This window comes from Neophocaena asiaeorientalis, unplaced genomic scaffold (genome assembly GCF_003031525.2).
Source record: "Neophocaena asiaeorientalis asiaeorientalis breed wild unplaced genomic scaffold, Neophocaena_asiaeorientalis_V1.1 scaffold771, whole genome shotgun sequence".
In the NCBI taxonomy this organism is placed as follows: Eukaryota; Metazoa; Chordata; class Mammalia; order Artiodactyla; family Phocoenidae; genus Neophocaena; species Neophocaena asiaeorientalis.
In genome coordinates, this window is record NW_020171822.1 from 496,804 (window position 1) to 516,156 (window position 19,353).

At 38.8% G+C, this 19,353-nt stretch overlaps 1 protein-coding gene across 1 annotated transcript in view; it reads left to right on the forward strand.

Annotated features, from left to right (window-relative positions):
* PPEF1 (protein phosphatase with EF-hand domain 1) overlaps nt 1-19,353 on the forward strand; it is a 109,815-nt gene that overhangs the window by 75,527 nt on the left and 14,935 nt on the right. Inside the window, exons 9-13 of the mRNA XM_024739360.1 lie at nt 390-426; nt 1,400-1,549; nt 6,036-6,182; nt 13,919-14,104; nt 15,465-15,607. Coding sequence (XP_024595128.1) covers nt 390-426; nt 1,400-1,549; nt 6,036-6,182; nt 13,919-14,104; nt 15,465-15,607 — 663 coding nt within the window. The remainder of the gene's footprint in view (nt 1-389; nt 427-1,399; nt 1,550-6,035; nt 6,183-13,918; nt 14,105-15,464; nt 15,608-19,353) is intronic.

Sequence of the window (19,353 nt, forward strand, 5' to 3'; positions counted from 1 at the left end):
TCTGAGAAATTCTATCTAAATGAAAAGCATTCTCCCACACACTGTTCCCCAGTGGCCACAGCACACATCTCTGAATACTTACAGTACTTACACACCTGTGCATACCATGTATTTCTTAAGTTGTCCTGTAATTGTTTCATGAAAATTTATCTTCTTTTCCCTAAGCTCCTTGAGGATAGGGACAATGTCATCTGCTGCTTTTGTTCTTTCCCATCGTGCCTAGCAAAGTCTTGGATAAGTAATCGTTCCAAATAAAGTCTAGATTCTTGAGTTCTTGATACTTGTGGTAGCGAGATGGCAAGGGCTCCCTTTTCTGCATGACTTGACTCATGTAAATAGGAGTTCTCAACATTCAATGAAAGAGTTGAAATCCCATTGTCTTTTTTCAGGTATGGCTTCACAAACGAAGTTTTGCATAAATATAAGGTAAGGCTCTTTTTTTTTTTGCATTTTCTTTGCTGTTTATACATAGAAGTTAAAAAAAAAAAAGCTTCAAGAAGGGTGAGGGGAGAACTAGTCAGAATTCATGCCAATAATATAAAAGCACAAAAGGAAGCCCTGGCCATAGTGAAGACCTGTTTTTCTTTCTAGACACAAGCTTTTTCATTGTGACTTCTGTGTAAGTTCTAGCATAGATACAAACATATTCCATTGTTTTAAAGGTACCTGGGATTTGCTCTACTGAGGTATGGTAAAACATGCAGACATGGAAATGACTGTCATGAAGGAAAAGGTTTTTACTCACAGTTCCTTAGAAACTGGAGGCATGGCACACCACACCCGCCGGCCACATGGGGAAGCACTCCGGGGGTCAGTCAGAGGCGGAGGGAATGCAGGCAAACATGTACAAGAGCCTTTATTGTGGTTTCCTTGACATGGACAAAAGCCTTTATTGTGGTTTCCTTGGGAAGAAATGGGTGAGACATTGTAAACAGGTTTAGGATTGGCTAGTTTGAATAGTTTTAGCAGGCTCTGGGGCTTAGGGCTTGTCCAAGGTTGTCTGGTATCTGGCCCTGGGGTGACTGGAGCTGAGAATAGTGAGTGACCCTGGGTGTGAGAATTCCATAAAGGACTAGTTGGGAGGATAGGCTCTGGATAGTTTGGTTTGCATATGAAACGTAGCCTCATTTACATACAAAAGGCAAGTCCTTTACTATCCCTAGGAATTAACTAGCCCTGGGAGGGGCAGTCTCTTCTCAAGGGTCAGCAAGGCGCCAAAATGTCAAAGTATCAAAAATACAGACTAAAAAGACATGATTAATGCATGCTTGTTGGTTAGTGATTCCATCCTGACCTTCTTTGGGTGGCATGAAAACTGTGGGGTTTTGTCCATATGTTGGGACTATTCAATAAACTTGAACTATCAGAAAAACAAACTTACTCAAGCTCTTACTTACAGCTACATGGGAAAAAAATCTTACAAGTCTTGGAAGACATCTATACCTGGCTCCCAATTGGTACAATCATTGACAATGAAATCCTGGTCATACACGGAGGGATATCAGAGTCCACAGACTTGAATTTACTCCACCGTATAGAAAGAAACAAAGTAAGAAGCAGTGTTTGCATGAATGTTGTCTCAGAGATTTATAAAGGGATACGTACCTCCCTTCATTTATTATTTTGTATTGATTCGTGTTTTAGTGGTTGCTGTAACTCTGAAAAGATTAGTACAAGTTTTAAGAAAATCTATGATTGCATGATAAGGAACTAAATGGATAACTTCTATATATGGAAAATGCATTGTTAAAAATTCATGGTGAGGGCTTCCCTGGTGGCGCAGTGGTTGAGAGTCCGCCTGCCGATGCAGGGGACACGGGTTCGTGCCCCGGTCCAGGAAGATCCCACATGCCGCGGAGAGGCTGGGTCTGTGAGCCATGGCCACTGAGCCTGCGCGTCTGGAGCCTGTGCTCCGCAATGGGAGAGGCCACAACAGTGAGAGGCCCGCGCGCGTACCGCAAAAAAAAAAAAAAAAAAAAAAAAAAAAAAAAAATTCATGGTGAAAGTGGAAAAATGAGGAAATATCGGCATTTCGTATAGTTTCTAAAAGTGAAAAATCCTGATTTTTGAAAAGTTAAAATTTCTACTTAATTAATTAAAGTTGTGGTAAAATATACAAAACATAAAATTTACCACTTTAACCATTTTTAAGTGTATAGTTCAGTGACATTAAGTACTTTCACATTGTTCTACAACCATCACTACTGACACCACCATCCATTTCTAAAACTTTTCATCTTCCCAGACTGAAACTCTACCCATTAAACAGACTCCCCATTCTACCTTCCCCAGCCCTTGGCATTCTGTCTTCTGTCTCTATGAATTTGACTGCTCTAGGTGCCTCATAGAAATGGAATCATACAGCAATTTATTTCTGAATTGGTGTGATTTCCCTTATATATTCCAAACGGCTCAGGGTAATCTGGGGGGGAATATTTTAATATTTCAACTTAAGCAATCATATTCAATACAGCAGAAGCAGAGCAGGAATATGTATTGACACTCTGAGGGTAGTGGGTGTGGGGGGCCTGTGAAGCTCCCAGCCGTAGTGAACAGAGTCTTTGGCTGGGCCTTGCAGAGTGACTGCAGTTGTCTTCCGCCTGTACCAGAGCCCAGCCAACACTCCCAGACTAGGGGGTAGACGGGGTGCCAGGTGGGCATGAGGACCAGTGGCAGCTCTGGAGCCAGGTGATCTTGTACGGTCCTAGTGAGAAACCTAAACCCTTACTCCTCAGGACTGATAATCGACTTCCAACCAATCTAAGCAAGTGGGGTCTAGAGCTAGAATTTAATTTGATATGGACAGAAATGTGATTCCTGTTCACCTTGAGTTTTTTTTTTTTTAATATTTATTTATTTATTTTTGGCCACGTCGGGTCTTAGCTGTGGCACGCGGGCTCCAGAGTGCGTGGGCTTTGTAGTTGCGGCATGTGGGCTCTGTAGTTGTGACGCGTGAGCTTAGTTGCCCCGCGGCACATGAGATCTTAGTTCCCCGACCAGGGATCGAACTGGCGTCGCCTGCATTGCAAAACAGATTCTTAACCACTGGACCACCAGGGAAGTCCCACCTTGAGTTTTTAGAGCCCTTATGCCTTTATACACATATGAATGATAATATTGTTGCTAACTCCTTCTCATCCTTTTAATTTCAGCTTAAATATACACCCCTCCTCTGGAAAGTCATCCATGACCTCCACACTAGATCAGGTCCCCTTCTGTGTGCTTTCAAGCCCCTTGTACATATCCTTCATAAAAATTACCAAAATTAAATAAGCAGTTGTAGTACTGTTTGTTTACCATCCTCCCCTGCTTCTCTAGTTCACTGATACAACCCCAGCACCAAGATGTAGTTAAGTATTAATTAATGTTTGTTGAATATCTCCTAAGAGGTTTAAGACCAAAGTAGGGCAAGTGTAAGATAAAACTGGAAAAAAATCTTTTTACAACCCCTTTCCTGATTCTGTGGTGATTTTACATACCCCAGTCCCCAGCCTCACCCAGTGATGACCATACTTCCTGGTTTACACCTGTTGTCTTGGTGTAGTTATTAATAGCATATCCCTTTACTCTCAAAAGTATCCCAGTTGCAGTAAATTTTAAGGTACCTAGTTTAAAGCACCTTTCTTATAATATCAGCAAACAGTCAAGCCAATAAGACGTTTCAATCAACATGGGGTAGTCACTGTTAACATAATGAGTGGATATGATTCTAGCCAGGAGCAATGGAACATGATGTTTCTGTCAGTCAAATATTGGCAAGCACGTGGCAGGAATGCAACAGTCCACCACCACTTGCCCTATGACAACAGCGCTAATCAGCCATGGCAGCCAGTACCAAATGATCAGATTGAAAACTTTTCCTTTCCTGAGGTTAGCCTGAGAAGCCTGGCCTCTCTAGGGCTATTTGAGATATTAAGAGCATGTGTCTGGAATGCCCATTACTGTCTCTGTGGAGACCCTAAATTGAGAGCCACCTTAACCTAGCAAACACCATGGAGCTCTGATATCAGACAGATGTAGCTAGCATTACATCCATTACATCCTGCTTCTGCCACTTCCTGGCTGGGTGACTGGGCAAGCTGCCAACGATTTCTAAGCCTCAGTTTCCACATGTATACATTGAAGCTAAAAATACCTACTGTATTGAATTGTTGATTAAATATAATTACCTAGATGAAGAAAATGGCATAGAGAAAGCTTTGAACATAACTCTCTTCTGCAACTCTCTCCTCCTTTTCCTGATACTTAAAACTAAGGTTTGAATTTCAGTCACCAAGACAGACCCTGGGGAGAAATTTTGGGGCCAGGAAACCTCAAATTTCACCCCCTTTGGGGATCATTGTTCCACCTACTGAAAAGACTGGCTTTAAAGGTAGAAATTTGACTTGTGTATTTTTTGTCTACCCTGCCTAGAGTGAAGTTGAACTGGTAGCAAGTGCTTGTTGTGTGAAACGTAATTGAACTGTAATGGAAGTAGTAGGTTCAAGCCTTTGGAACTCTACCAGATGAGATACAAAAACAGGTTTTCAAGTTCAGTTTTATAACCCCCACTTGCCCATCTGTTTGGACCCTCCAAGTGTAGGGGTGACCATGCTTCCTGGTTGATACCTGCTGTTATGGTATAATTGTTAATAGGAGAGGGGTAGGATTGGGGGAACCTGATGACAACCTCCATTCTAGGTTCATTAAAGGTATTTTGTAAGGTAGGCAGGTTGGGGAGGAGGGTGAATGCAGAGGGACAGAGAAGGAAGACTCTATAACACTAAGACTCTGGTTTAGTATTTTTCAAACTCCCTCGCAGGGGTTGTGAGAAGGGATGGCTAGTAGGACCCCCAGGAGAAAATGATGATGTGGTACCTTAGCAGGGGCTGGACAAAGTATCCTGATCCCAAGTGGCCTTGAAAACGGTGGAGCCACATGTACTTAAGAGACCATGTGGTTTTGCCCTGCCTGATGACCTTATCAGAAGTGAGTTGTGTGGAGCCACGTCCAGAGTGTCCTCCCAGAATATTCTGCTCTGCCTAAGACCTGGCGACATTTGCTGGTGGGGAGACAGGGAGGGTAGGCTGTGAACTCACTAATAATAGCTGAAATTGAACTCCAACCATCTCAATGAGACAGGACCTCAGAATAAGGTTCAATTTTATTTTTGAAAAACAAAGGTAAGATTTTATATACACCCTAGTTTATAGAAGAAGCTTAAGTGCCTACCACAGAGAATTGTCCATCACTGAACTTAGGTCACCAATGTAACAGAAGTATTATTTCAAATTGTTTTGTATAAAGGTATGGTACTGCAAAGAAACAAGTATAAAATTACAGTCTCAAGTTATGTAAGGGAATGTAGAAGGGATTATAGTAATTGATGTACTATCAGAGAGATATTTTATTTCCAAAGAAATACATTACCTTTGTTACTAGGATTAGAGAATGTAATCAATTGCTTGCAGGTCAGACTGAGAACCCAGTGCATTTAAGTTGAAGGGCTTCCGAAGTTTTCAACTTATGTTCCCTTTGTGCACTTTCCTAGGCACAGATGTACTTTCTCTCATTTCTCCTGGAAAACACAGCAAAAGGAAGAGCAACCATCCTCTTGAGGTGTTTCTGAACTCTAGGCCTGTTAGTTCTCTCTCTTAGCCCCATGTATAGATAAAGGCTCAGAGGGAGACTAGTTTTCCCTTAGCATCTTCTTTTTCCTGTCAGGATGCCACAGAACATATCTCTACTGATATCTGTGCCTCTGGGGTCTTTTAGAAACTCTAATGGGAAACTTTCCCTTAGGACAGTATCTCTTTTTGAAAAATGTACAAACAGAACTTAACAGCCCCACTTTTAGAGATCAGTTGATCAATAAGATGAAGGATGTAGGTGAGATGGAAAAGGGGACCATGAGGTAGGTGAGATGGAAAAGGGGACCATGTGTTTTCCATTGGGTCAAGGCACAACAATATAGACAGAATAGCAACTAGTGCTGAAGCTTCTACATGCAGCACCCTGAGCATAGGGTTTGGCTAAAGCATAAATTTGTTTTGTAGTTGAAATCTGTGCTGATGCCACCAATTCCAATAGATGGAGACCATGCTACTGAGAAGGGAAATAAAGTAGGTACAACCATTACAGCTCGGGGAATCAGAACAAATGGATCCCTTTCTGAACAATTAACAAAGCATGAATGGGAACAGGTAAGTAATCAGACTGTTCACTAAAGTGGCAGTGAAGATGCAGCATAGATGATGTTGTTCTAATAATATACAAAAAGTGACTTACCTTTCTAAGCAGATCATATCCTTCTCTCTAAATTCATTACTATATTTTTAATAGCTTAATTGAAATATCATTCAAATACCATATTTAAATGGTATTTAAAGTATATAATTCATTGGGTTTGGTATATTCACGATATTGTACAACTATCCCCACAATCTAATTTTAGAACATTTTCATACCTGAAAAAGGTACTTGACATACCTATTACCAGTCACTTCCCATTCTCTCCCCACCCCCGACCACCATCCCTGCACACTTAGACCACCACTAATCTCCTTTTTTAAAAAAAAAATTATTTATTTATTTGGTTGTGCCAGGTCTTAGTTGCGTCAGGTGGGCTCCTTAGTTGTGGCACATGGGCCCCTTAGTTGCAGCCAACAGTCTTTTTAGTTGTGGCATGCGGACTCTTAGTTGCAACATGCATGTGGGATCTAGTCCCCTGACCAGGGACCAAACCCGGGCCCCCTGCACTGGGCGCACGGAGTCCTATCCACTGCGCCACCAGGGAAGTCCCACCACTAATCTCCTTTTGGTCTTAATAGATTTCTCTATTCTGGACATATTATAGAAATGGATTCATACAGTATGTGATCTTTTGTCTCTGGCTCCTTTTACTCAGTCACAGTAAAAGAAGTGCTTTTGCTTTGTGCTTTTGGTGTTGTATCTAAGAAGCCATCGCCTAACCCCAAATCATAAAGATTTATTTCTGTGTTTTCCTCTGAGAGTTTTATAGTTTTAGTTCTTACGTCTAATCCATTTTGAGTTAATTTTTGTGTATGGTGTGAGGTAGGTGTCCAAATTGATTTTATTGCATGTGGATATCCAATTATCGCAGCACCATTTGTTAAAAAGACTTCCTCTCCTTGAATTTTCTTGACACCCTTACGAAAAATCAATTGACTGTAAATATGAAGGTTTATTTCTAGACTCTTAATTCTATTCCATGATGTATATGTCTATCTTTTTATCATAACTACACAGTTTTGATTATTATAGCTTTGTAGAAAGTTTTGAAACTGGGAAGTGTGAGTTCTCCACCTTTATTCTTCTTTTTCAAGATTATTTTGATTATTCTGGGTCCCTTGAATTTCCATATGAACTTTAGAATCAGCTTGCCAATTTCTACCAAAAAAGACCTGGGATTTTGGTAGGGATTGCCTTGAATCCGTGGATCAATTTAGTTACTATTGCAGTCTTAACAATATTATATCTTTAATTTCATGAAGGTGGGATGTCTTTCCATTTGTTTAGATCTGTAATTTCAGCAGTGTTTTGTAATCACGTACAGTGAGGCACTTGTTAAAGTTATTCCTAGTTTATTCCCAAATATTTTTGATGCTATTGTAAATAGAATTGTTTTCTTAATTGCATTTTGGATTGTTCATTTCTGGTATACATTGACTTTTGTATACTGATCTCATGTTGTGAACCTTGATAAACTTGTTTGTTCATTCTAATGGTTTTTAGTGGATTCCTTGGGACTTTGTATAAACAAGAGCATGTTATCTGTGAATAAAGATAGTTTTGCTTCTTCCTTTCCAATCAAGCAGCCTTTAATTTCTTCTTTTTTTTTTTCTGTACGCGGGCCTCTCACTGTTGTGGCCTCTCCCGTTGCAGAGCACAGGCTCCGGATGCACAGGCTCAGCGGCCATGGCTCACGGGCCCAGCCGCTCCGGGGCATGTGGGATCTTCCCGGACCGGGGCACAAACCCATGTCCCCTGCATCGGCAGGCAGACTCTCAACCACTGCGCCACCAAGGAAGCCCCTTTTATTTCTTTTTCTTGCTTCATTGCCCTGTCTAGAACCTCTAGTACAGTGTTGAAAAATAGAAGTGGTGAGAGTAGACTTCATTGTCTAATTCCTAATATTAGAGGGAAGCATTCAGTCTTTCCCATTAAGTATATTAGCTGTTTGTCCGTATATTACCTACCCTTCATCAGATTGAGGAATTTCTCTTCTGTGCCTACTTTCTTGAGTGTTTTTACTATGAAAGAGTGTTGGACTTTGTCAGTGCTTTTCGGTATCTATTAGGATGATCATGTATTGTTTGTCCTTTATTCTACTAATGTGGTGTATTACATTGGTTGATTTCAGATGTTAAACCAACCTTACATTTCTGGGATAAATCCGACTTGGTCATGGTGTATAATCCATTTTGTATGTTGCTGGCTTCACTTTGATACTTTTCGAGGCTTTTTTCTTTGTAGGCAGTTTAAAAATTACTAATTCAGTCTTCTTTCTTGCTATAGTTCTATTCAGATTTTCTACTTCTTCTTGAGTAGTTTGTATCTTGGTATCCTTGATAGCTTGTATCTTCCTTGAAATTTGTCCATTTCATCTAATTTATCTAATTTGTTGGCCTAAAGTTGTTTGTAATATATACATATATGTGAAATATATATATATATTAAAATTTTTTTTTTAATATCTGCAAGGTTGGTAGTGATGTCTCCTCTTTCATTTCTGATTTTAGTAATTTGAGTCTCTTTTTTTCTTGGTCGGTCTCGCTAAGGTTTGTCAATTTTATTGGTCTTTTCAAAGAATCAACTTTGGGTTTTATTGACTTTTCTCTATTGTTTTTTATTCTCTCCTTCACTTATTCCTGCTCTAATCTTTATTATTTCCTTCCTTCTGATTTAGATTTATTTTGCTCTTCTTTTTCTAGTTTCCTAAGGTGAGAGGTAGTGTCATTGATTTGAACTCTTTTTCCTTTGCTAATGAAGCTGTAAGTTTCCCTTAAGTACTGCTTTAGCTCCATCTTGTAAGTTTTGCTGTATTGTGCTTTAGTTTTCAATCATCTCAAAGTATTTTCTAATTTCTCTGGTGATTTCTTCTTTAACCTATATGTTTTTTAGGAATATGTTGTTTAATTTCTGTATATTTGTGCATTTCCCATATTTCCTTCTCTTAATTATTTCTGCTTGAATTCACTTGTGGTTGGAGACCATACTTAGCATGATTAAAATCCTTTTAAAACTTATTGAGGCTTTTTTTTTAGTGCTCTAGCATATGGTCTATCTTGGAAGGTGCTCCATGTGCTCTTGAGAAGAAAATGTATTCTGTTCTTATTTAGTGAAGTGTTACATATATATAGCTGTGTTTTAATGTAATATTTATAATAATTGGTTTGAAATCCTTGTCTGCTAAGTCAACTTCTGATCCCCTCAAAGGCAATTTCAGTTGTCTGCTTATTTTCCCGTGTGTGTGTGTGTGTGTGTGTTTTTGCATGTCTTGTAATTTTTTGTTGAAAACTGGATATTTTAGGTAATATAGTAACTCTAATTATTTCCATGCTCCTCTAGGGCTTGTTATTATTTGCTTTCTTGCTCATTTATTTGTTTAGTGGCTTCCCTGGACTAGTTTGCTTAAGTCTACACCCCGAGCTACACCCTGAGCGTGGAGTCTTAACCACTGGACTGCCAGGGAAGTCCCTAAAATGTGATTTCTGATATAAAATAATCTCTAATCAATGAGGAGAAAGAGCGGCGGGAGGATAGAGAGAGAGAGGAAGAGGTAATAAGAGAGAAATAGAATTCATCACTGGCTTGTGCATTCAAAGTATTTAGAAATCAAAGAAGTATAAGAGGCATCCTACAGCAAGTAGGAAAAGATGCCTCCTTAAATTTTGATATCCAAATTCCAAAGACCAAAGGTTATAGTGAATAAAAAGGATGATGCCAAAAAGATTGGAGTTGCACAAGAAGAAAATCAGGGAGTCTGGAAGCTTGGATGAGTTAGAATTGTAGAGAGATGGAGCCTTAAGAAGTGGGAGGGAGGAAACTGGTGGTCATTATTCTGTAATAGAACCTCCCCTCACCCTAACAATGTAGATGAGGCATCTTACAGACTCAGTGTACATGACTGGAGCTGACACAGGGTAAAATTGACCAGAATCTCATTCCCAATATTTTAATAATTTCAGTTGTACCTTTAATTTTCTTTCCTCATTTCCTGGTATGTCATGGACATGCACACTTCAGTTAGCTAGAGTTGAAATTTCCAGATAAAAACAGATTTCACAATTACTTTATTTCTTAATATCTGTGAGCTGTGTTGCAGTAAAGATCGTAGGCTATTTGTTCCATACTCATGGAAGTGCATGATTCTTGGCAGAGTGCTGTAATTTAAATTTTATCTTATATTCCCTGAGATGTGGGGGATGTATGTATTCATAGCTGAGTCATCGTATAGAGACGAGCGTGACCTCTTCTTTCAGGACAGACTTGAAACAGCAAAGAGACCAGAAAGGTTTAAAAAATAATTTTAATTATTTATGTCCTGAGTGACTCCCTTCTCTTAATCCACTTAACAAGTAAAATTTATTGAGTATCTACTATGTGTCAGGCACTGTTCTAAGCTTTTGAGAAAGTAAGTGACCTAAGATATATTCCCTCATGGAGTTTATGTTTTAGGGGGAGGAGCTAAATAATATGTATATATGAAGTTATTTATATAATGTTACATATATAATTATATAGCAATACCAAGTAACTATGTTAAGTGAGACGTTCTATGGAAAAAATTAAAACTAGAACAAGGTTAGGGGAAACAGAGAACTGGAGGTAGGGGACAGAGGTGCAATTTTAAATAGGGTAGTCAGCTTCATTGAGAAGGCTCCCAAGAGTGAAATGGCTTTTTTGTAGTCACTGAATGATAGAGCAGGATTTGATCCCAGGTCTGACTTTAATGCCCATGCTCTTTTTCTGAAGGGAAAGATGATTTAAGAGTGATAGGAGACGGCTTCCCTGTTGGCGCAGTAGTTGAGAGTCCACCTGCCGATTCAGGGCACGCGGGTTCGTGCCCCGGTCTGGGAAGATCCCACATGCCGCGCTGGGCCCGTGAGCCATGGCCACTGAGCCTGCGCGTCCGGAGCCTGTGCTCCGCAACGGGAAAGGCCACAACAGTGAGAGGCCTGTGTACCGCAAAAAAAAAAAAAAGTGTGATGGGAGATCTCAAGAAAGTAATGAACTACTCTAGTCTCCCCTCATCCAATGAGGCGATGAGTAGGCAAGGAGTAGGTATCTAAAGCCATCTAGGTACTTGGCTGGAAAGTTTGGACTGAGCACAGCTTTTAAGACGACATATTCAAAAGCTGGAAGGAGGACACATAACTAAGGGAAAATACAAAAGTGAATCTACAGTGTTAGTGTCTTAGAAGAGAAGCGTTTAGATACATCTTTCAGAGCTATTATCTCTCCCCAAAAGCATACTTTTGAAAACTGGATTACTTAAAACTGTAGGCAAGCATGGGACACTTGCAGGATTTAGGAGGTGTAAAGGCTGAGACACAAATAGACTTTTGTTGACCAGGTCATACAAAAGTTGTCATTCAGTAAAAACCTTTCCAATCTTTGGTTTGAAAATTTTCAGGAAGGGATGTTGTAAATACTTATTCTTTCATGCACTCCCAAAGGCCCTTGCATTTCAGTGGAGAGGATGTTGTTGACAGGAAAGAGATTGTCTCTGCTGAGGAATTTGTTTCACCAACAAAGTGACTTTTATAGCATTTTTTGCTTGTGAGCCTCAGAATTAAATCTATATTGTAGTCACAGTCTCTGTAAAGTTTATGAATGAATGAATTCTGGACAGAGAAAAGAAATGCAGAACTCATTGAATGGATGGTTCTGAAGAAGCTCCCTTCTATAAAATTGATACCCCTTATGACCCCTTATGACCTTGAACCAAAGAAAAATGAATGTTAGCTATATCTTCCTCATTTCACTGAGGAGTCAGCTAAGGCCCCAATAGGTTCCATGGTGACATAGGTGACACTTGAAGAGCTAACTCCATGGCCAGCGCTTATTCTAGTTTAACAGGGTCCCATCATATGTACGTTTAACTTATGTAAATTTCAACTATATACATATGGCAAAAAGGAGAAAAAAGTATAAAATTTTAGCTTCATATAATTTATCATATGTTCTACATATCACATACATAAAATATTCACACATCCATATGTCTGTATAGGGTTTTATATACAAAATCATGTATACTATGATTTAAGAGTAATTTAGAAGGTTTTCCTGGGGTAATTTTGGCTGTAAATGACTTGCATCTCATGTAGGAATTTAAAAGTTAATCCCCTCCTTATAAAACATGCCTCCTTGTGTTCCATGTTTTCTCCTTCATTATACTAAAGGTCAGATCATGTCTCCCAGACATGAATTCATGGTGTAAGATTCAGATATGGCTCAGTTTCAAATGCAAGTGTTATTTTCATCATAATCACCAGCAAAGTAAATGGGTTCCATTGTATTTATTTGTAGGGTAGGGTTGTGCCAGTGTTGGAATTCAGTGGGGGAGAAAGGAGAATCCTGGCCTGCATCTTCTTAGGTGGTTTTAATTCTCACTTCAGTCAATCATCAGAAAATCAGTCATCTGCAAGTGTCCGGAATGTGCCTGGTGCACAGTTTCTCCAGTTCTGATGAGCTGCTTAGCATTCCAGAGAAGTTCTCCTACCAGTTCTGTTCTCTCCACCTCACTGTCTTTCCCCTCACTTATTTCTAGCTCCCCTTCAATACCCGACCTACAAATGGGTGTACAGTCAGGTTTAGTGGGACAACCATTTCTGGTCTTTTTAAGATCTGATTTGGACCCACTAGAATAACTGCACAACTTAAAATACATGCTTCTTCATGCCCTTCAAAGAAACATGTGGAAAATGCAGTCTATTAGACTGTGAAAAATTAGAAAATAAAGTCTGTTAGAACTTTGAGATACTTCACAAGTCATCTGGCCCAAACCTCTGATTTTAAAGAAAGTAAGACCCAAAGACTTTTCTCAAGGTTGCATAGCTTTAGCTACAAAGCTAGTTTTCCACACTACTGCTGAAGCTCCCATAGGAGATGTTTGAATAAAGAAACATTATATGTAGATCAGAGCTACAAACAGGGAGACCCCAATTTTTTATGAAAAAATTATTAGAAACGTGGGTCTTCAGTCGTGCGCATCATGCAGCCTGCACTTGCCTCTTTCATCCCCACAAGGAAATGTTATGCTAATAACATACTTGTGGAAAACCAGTCAATGGCTAAGTGTACTGCTGAAGCTGAGAATGTGCTTATCAAGGGGGGCAAAAAGTGAAGGAGATGCTTTACAAGATATTCTTGGATGAACAGTTGCCTATATTTGTGATGGGGAAAAGGCTTTATCATGCTATGTACTCGACAGGACAAAAACCAGGGCCAAAACCATAGCTGGGAGACTTACCTTATCTCTTTGAACATATTAAAAACACCAGGTGCCTGTATGTTCACTGTGGGGAGCTACTTTCTCCTTTGAACATGGCAGTGAAGTTCTTTTTAAGAGAAAAGACCCTGTAGGTTAAGCAATTGTGAAGCAATTGCGATGGAATTTAAAAAAAAAAAAAGAAAAAGAAAAAGCCCAAGGGCTGATCCTTCATGGTTACTAAGTATTGCTACATTGGTTATTGGGGATGGGTAGAAAGGGATTGTGGTGGCTATGGGCATTCACATTATTCTGGAAAAGATTCATGGAGGAGATGAGTGTGAAACAGTTTTGAAGGAGGAATGAGAAATAGTGAGACTTTGGGATAACTTGGGATAATATTTCTGGAAAAGAAGTTGGAATCTAGAAAGATAAACTCTCACTTGTAAGTGGCAGCCTAATCTGATTTGTTGTTCCAAGGTTATCGACATTCTGTGGAGTGATCCGAGAGGCAAAAGAGGCTGTTACCCAAATACAGGTCGAGGAGGGGGCTGCTATTTTGGACCAGACATTACCTCCAAGATTCTTAATAAATACCAGTTGAAGATGCTCATTAGGTCTCATGAATGTAAGCCCGAAGGGTATGAAATTTGCCATGATGGGAAGGTAAGCTAACAGTGTTGGTGACATCATCACAGACATCCTTCCCCCAAGCCTAGTCTTTCTTCACAGCATGTGTCTGACCTCGAAGCCCACGGGAAAATGTCTTCCCTAGGCAGAACTGCATGCTTTGGTAGATCACTGTCCCTCACCCTAAGAGATATTTGGTTTATTTCTCCGATCTTCCCTAATCCCAGAGATAGAAACTCTGACACATGGCACTAAGTACACACACAGAAAGGCTTTGTTCTGTGCTAATCGCAAGGCAAATCTCCAGTAGTGAGGTTAAGAATGTACTTATCCTCACTGAGCACAGAAAGGCAGCAGTGAATCCAGTTTGCTCTCTTTCACCTTTTGCACTTTCCCTGTGCAGAGCAGAACCACAAAACATACTTCTCTTCTATTCACTGAGTAGGTGAGCTCTAGCAAGTCCCTCTCTGTGGGCAGTTTCGCTGCAGCCACTAAAATGGAATGCGTTGTGCTTCTTCAGTGGTGTCTGATAGGCTAGAGAGGCGAGGCCTGAGGAGCTGGTTTCTGGTCCCAGGTTGTCCTGGGATGCCCCCTTTTCTCATAGTGAACAGCAATAATTAAAAAGGAATACCAAATTGCATGGCCTTTCCTTCTGTTTCAACACTTTTACTTTTCCAAACTCTTTTAGTTCATTGGAGGCTCATACTGACATTGCGAGATGGTAAGGCAAGTATTATTTAGGATTTCTTTGTAATAAGAAAACGGGGAGAAAGTAGCAGTGGCTTGTCTGAAGTGACCTGCCCATTAGGGCAGGACCGGGCCTAAACCAGCTTTCCTGTCACTGACGAGTATTACCCTCCCAAGGCTCCCCATCCTCCCGCACGCCCCCAAGGCTGGTTCCTTCCCAACAGAGTGGCCATGATCCCTTATCTAGCCACTATTTCTCTGACCTTAAAGCACTGGTTTTGTGGGGGGCCCTGAACCCCCTAAATCAGTCAGCTACAGACAAAAGAAAAGGACTGTGATACTAGACAAGTTTTATTTTGAATGCTCAAATAGCACAAGGAAAGAAAATAAAGGCTTTACCCCCTTGGAAAATTAGAATTTACAGAACTGAGCATTAAGGAGGATTTTAAGATACGGAACTGAAATTGTACACAAGATTGCAAGGCCATGCACTGTGGGGATGAGTGGCTAGAAGTTAGTACTCCTGGAGACAGTGATTTCAAAGCCTTGTTTCTCTTCAATGGAATCACAGGAAATCCCATCAGACTTGGATGATTTATATGGATTTTGAACTTTGATTTTTGCTTTTTAAGAATTGAGCTGTTTCTGACTTTATTGAAGGACCTTTTGAGAACTAACTCTATGTGAACCTCACACTCTCTTTAACCAGGTTATTACTGTATTTTCTGCATCTAATTATTATGAAGAAGGTAGCAATCGAGGAGCTTACATCAGAGTGAGTTCTGGTTCGCCCCCCCGATTTTTCCAGTACCAAGTAACTAGGGCAACATGCTTCAGGCCTCTTTACCAAAGGTATGTATACTCTAAGGAGATTTTTGAGCTCTGGTACTAGTGACCAAGTAGAACCAGTCCAGAGTGACTAAGAGCAGCCATGGGAGTGAAGAAAATGACTTACTCGTTACTCATTGGTATAAACAAAATGGAAGTAATTCCAGAAGCCGAGTGGTGAACGCGCTCATATCTGAAACCAAGAGCAGCAATTTTCAATGTATACATCTCTTTAGATGGATAAAGCCATCAGCATCCACAAACAGTCCCTAATTGAACATAAGGAAAAGAAAGTCTCTGCACCCACCCACTCCTGTAACCTCCAGCCTTCTCTGCCCCCAGAAGTGTATATGACTGAGTTGAGTATGTGTCTCTGTGTGATGGCATTCATAGCTTATCTCCCATTCCTCCCTTTGACATTATCTTTTTAATATTTTTTATATTATAGAATGAATATGTTTATTGTTAACAAGTGAGACAAAACAAAGATGTATAAAGAAAATGTTAATGATCTTCCCTCCCACTACTTCTCAGTAATTCTTTTCCCCAGAGGCAACTGAAATTAATAGCCTAGAGAGGATCCTTCCACCCTCTTCTCCTTGCTCCTACAAAAATAGACAAGCAATTACTCATTCATTGAATTTAAAAAATGTTGAGCACCTACTATGTGTCAGACACTGTTCTAGGCACAGATGATATTGAAATAAACAAAATAGGCAAAAGTCTTTTCCCTCATCAAAGCATATCCCTGTGGGAGGAGAAAGGCAGTAAACAACATACATACTTTTTTTTTTTAAACAAAGATAGAATCACACTGCACGGTCTATTCTGCAACTGAGTCTTTCCCTAAAGATTATATCGTGAACATTACTCCAAGTTCATACATATAGACCTAACTCATTCTTTTTGATAGATGCATAATATTCTGTAGTATATGTATACCATAACAATTATGGATAGCTAAATCGTATTCAACTGATGGCCATCCAGATTGGTTCTAGGGTTTTGTACTTAAAAGCAATACTATAACAAACATTCCTCTGTGTGTGTGTGTGTGTGTGTGTGTGTGTGTGGGTGTCTGTCTGTCTGTCTGTGTGTACATATATGTATACACATATCCATAAGTTTTTAGTGCTTTTTTTTTACATAAGATTTCAAAATATACAATTTATAATGTTTAAAATTTTGCTAGATACTCCAAAAGAGTTGTAACAATTAACAATCTGGAAAACAACATATTAATTTCTCCACATCCTCATTAGTCTCATAAGTTATTACTCTTCTTAATTTTTGCCAAGCTGATGGATAAAAATGATAAATCTCATTGTTTTAATTAGCATATTTTAGACAGCTGAGTTATATTTTTGAACATTGCATTTTCTTTTCTTTGAATTTCCTGTTTATAGTATTCCCCTATTTTATATTGGGCTGTTTGTCATTTTCTGATAAATTTTTAGGAATTGTTTGCATAGGAGGGATGGAGGATTTTTATGGGCATGATGCATATATTTTGTTGGTGTCTTGATTTTGCTTTATTCTATGAAATCACATTTTATAATTTCATTATAACTTTTGGATTTTCCCCTTCAGTAGAAAAATGTCTCCACATAAATTTTATACACACACACACACACACACACACACACACATACACACACACACACATATATATATTACATATATATTTGTAATTTATTTTAACAGCTTTGTTGAAAGTTCACCAAATTAAAGTATACAATTCAATGATATTTGGTATATTTACAGAGTTGTGTAACATCACCGTAAACTAATTTTTGAACATTTGTTCAATCCTAAAAAGAAAACTTGTATCCATTAGTAGTCACTCATCATTATCGCCTCCCCATCCCTGGCCACCTCCCCCCCATCACAACTCTAGTTAACCACTGATCTACTTTCTGTCCCTATAGACTTGCCTATTCTGGAAATGTCATGTAAATAGGATTACACAATATGTGGTCTTTTGTGACTAGCTTCTTTTTCTTAGCACAGTGCTTTTGAGGTTCATTCATGTTGTAACATGTATCAGTACTTCAGTCCTTTTAATGGCTGAATAACATTCCATTGTATCAATAGACCTCATTTTATTTGTCCATTTATCAGCTAATAGAAATGTGGGTTGTTTCCACTTTTTGGCTACTATGAATAATGTTGTTTTGAACGTTGGTGGACAGGGTTTTGTGTATACATTTGTTTTCATTTCTCTTGAGTATATACATGAAAGTGGAATTGCTGGCTTATATAGTAATGGTTATGTTTAACATTTTGAGGAACTTGCAAGCTTTCTTCCCAAGGGGATGCACAATTTTACATTCCCACCAGCAATGTATGGAGATTCCAATTTCTCCACATCCTTGACAACCCTTGTTATGATCTGTCTTTTTGATTATAGCCATCTTAGTGGATGTGAGGTAAGAACTCTTGGTTTTGATTTACATTTCCCTCATGACCAATGACTTTGAGGATCTTTTCATGTTCTTTTTGGGCATTTGTATATCTTCTTTAGTGAAATGTCTCTTTCAGATCCTTTTTCCATTTTTAATTGAGTTACTACTCTTTTTATTATTGCATTGTAAGAGTTATTCATATATCCTATATTCATGTCACTTATTAGATATATGATTTGCAAATAGTCTCTTCCATTCTATGGGATGTCTTTTCACTTTCTTGATGTTATTATTTGCAGCACAAAAGTTTTTAATTTTGATGAAATCCAATATATCTGTTTTCTCTTTTCTGCTTGTGATGAGGTATCTAAGAACCAACTGCCTAAGTCAAAGTCATGAGGCTTTATTCTTATGTTTTCTTCTGAGAATCTTATAGATTATTTTTATAGATTAAGTTCTTATATTTGGATATCTGATCCATTTTGAGTTAATTTTTGTGTATAGTGTGAGGTAAGGGTCCAACCTTATTTTTTAAAATGTGGATATTCAATTTTCCCAGCAACATCAGTGGGAAAGACTATCCTTCCTCTATTTGACTGTCTTGGCACAGTTGTCAAAAATCAATTGACCATAAAGGTATGGGTTTATTTCTGAACTTTAAGTTGTACTCCATTGACCTATATGACTATCGTAATGTGAGTAACACCCTGTCTTGATTACTGTAGCTTTTTGGTAACTTTGAAATTGGGAAAGGTGAGTTGAATTTGAGTCTTCTCTTTTAAGATTGTTTTCCATGTGATTTTAGAATCAGCTTGTCAACTTATGCAAAAATGCCCACTGGGATTTTGATAGGGATTATTTTGAATATGTAATATCAATTTCGGGCTATTGCCATTTTAACAATATTAAATATTCCAGTCCATATTGTTCTATTTATTTTGATCTTCTTTAATTTCCTTGAAAAATATTTTGTGCTTTTCAGTGTGCAAGTCTTGGACTTCCTTTGTTAAATTCATTTCTAAGTGTTTTATTCTTTTTGGTGCTGTAGTAAGTGGGATTGTTTTTTTTTTAATTTTTAAATTAAATTAAATTTATTTTTTTATACAGCAGGTTCTTGTTAGTCATCAATTTTATACACATCAGTGTATACATGTCACTCCCAATCGCCCAATTCATCACACCACCATCCCCACCCGCCAGCGGCTTTCTGCCCTTGGTGTCCATACGTTTGTTCTCTACATCTGTGTCTCAACTTCTGCCCTGCAAACCAGTTCATCTGTACCATTTTTCTAGGTTCCACGTACATGCATTAATATACGATATTTGTTTTTCTCTTTCTGACTTACTTCACTCTGTATGACAGTC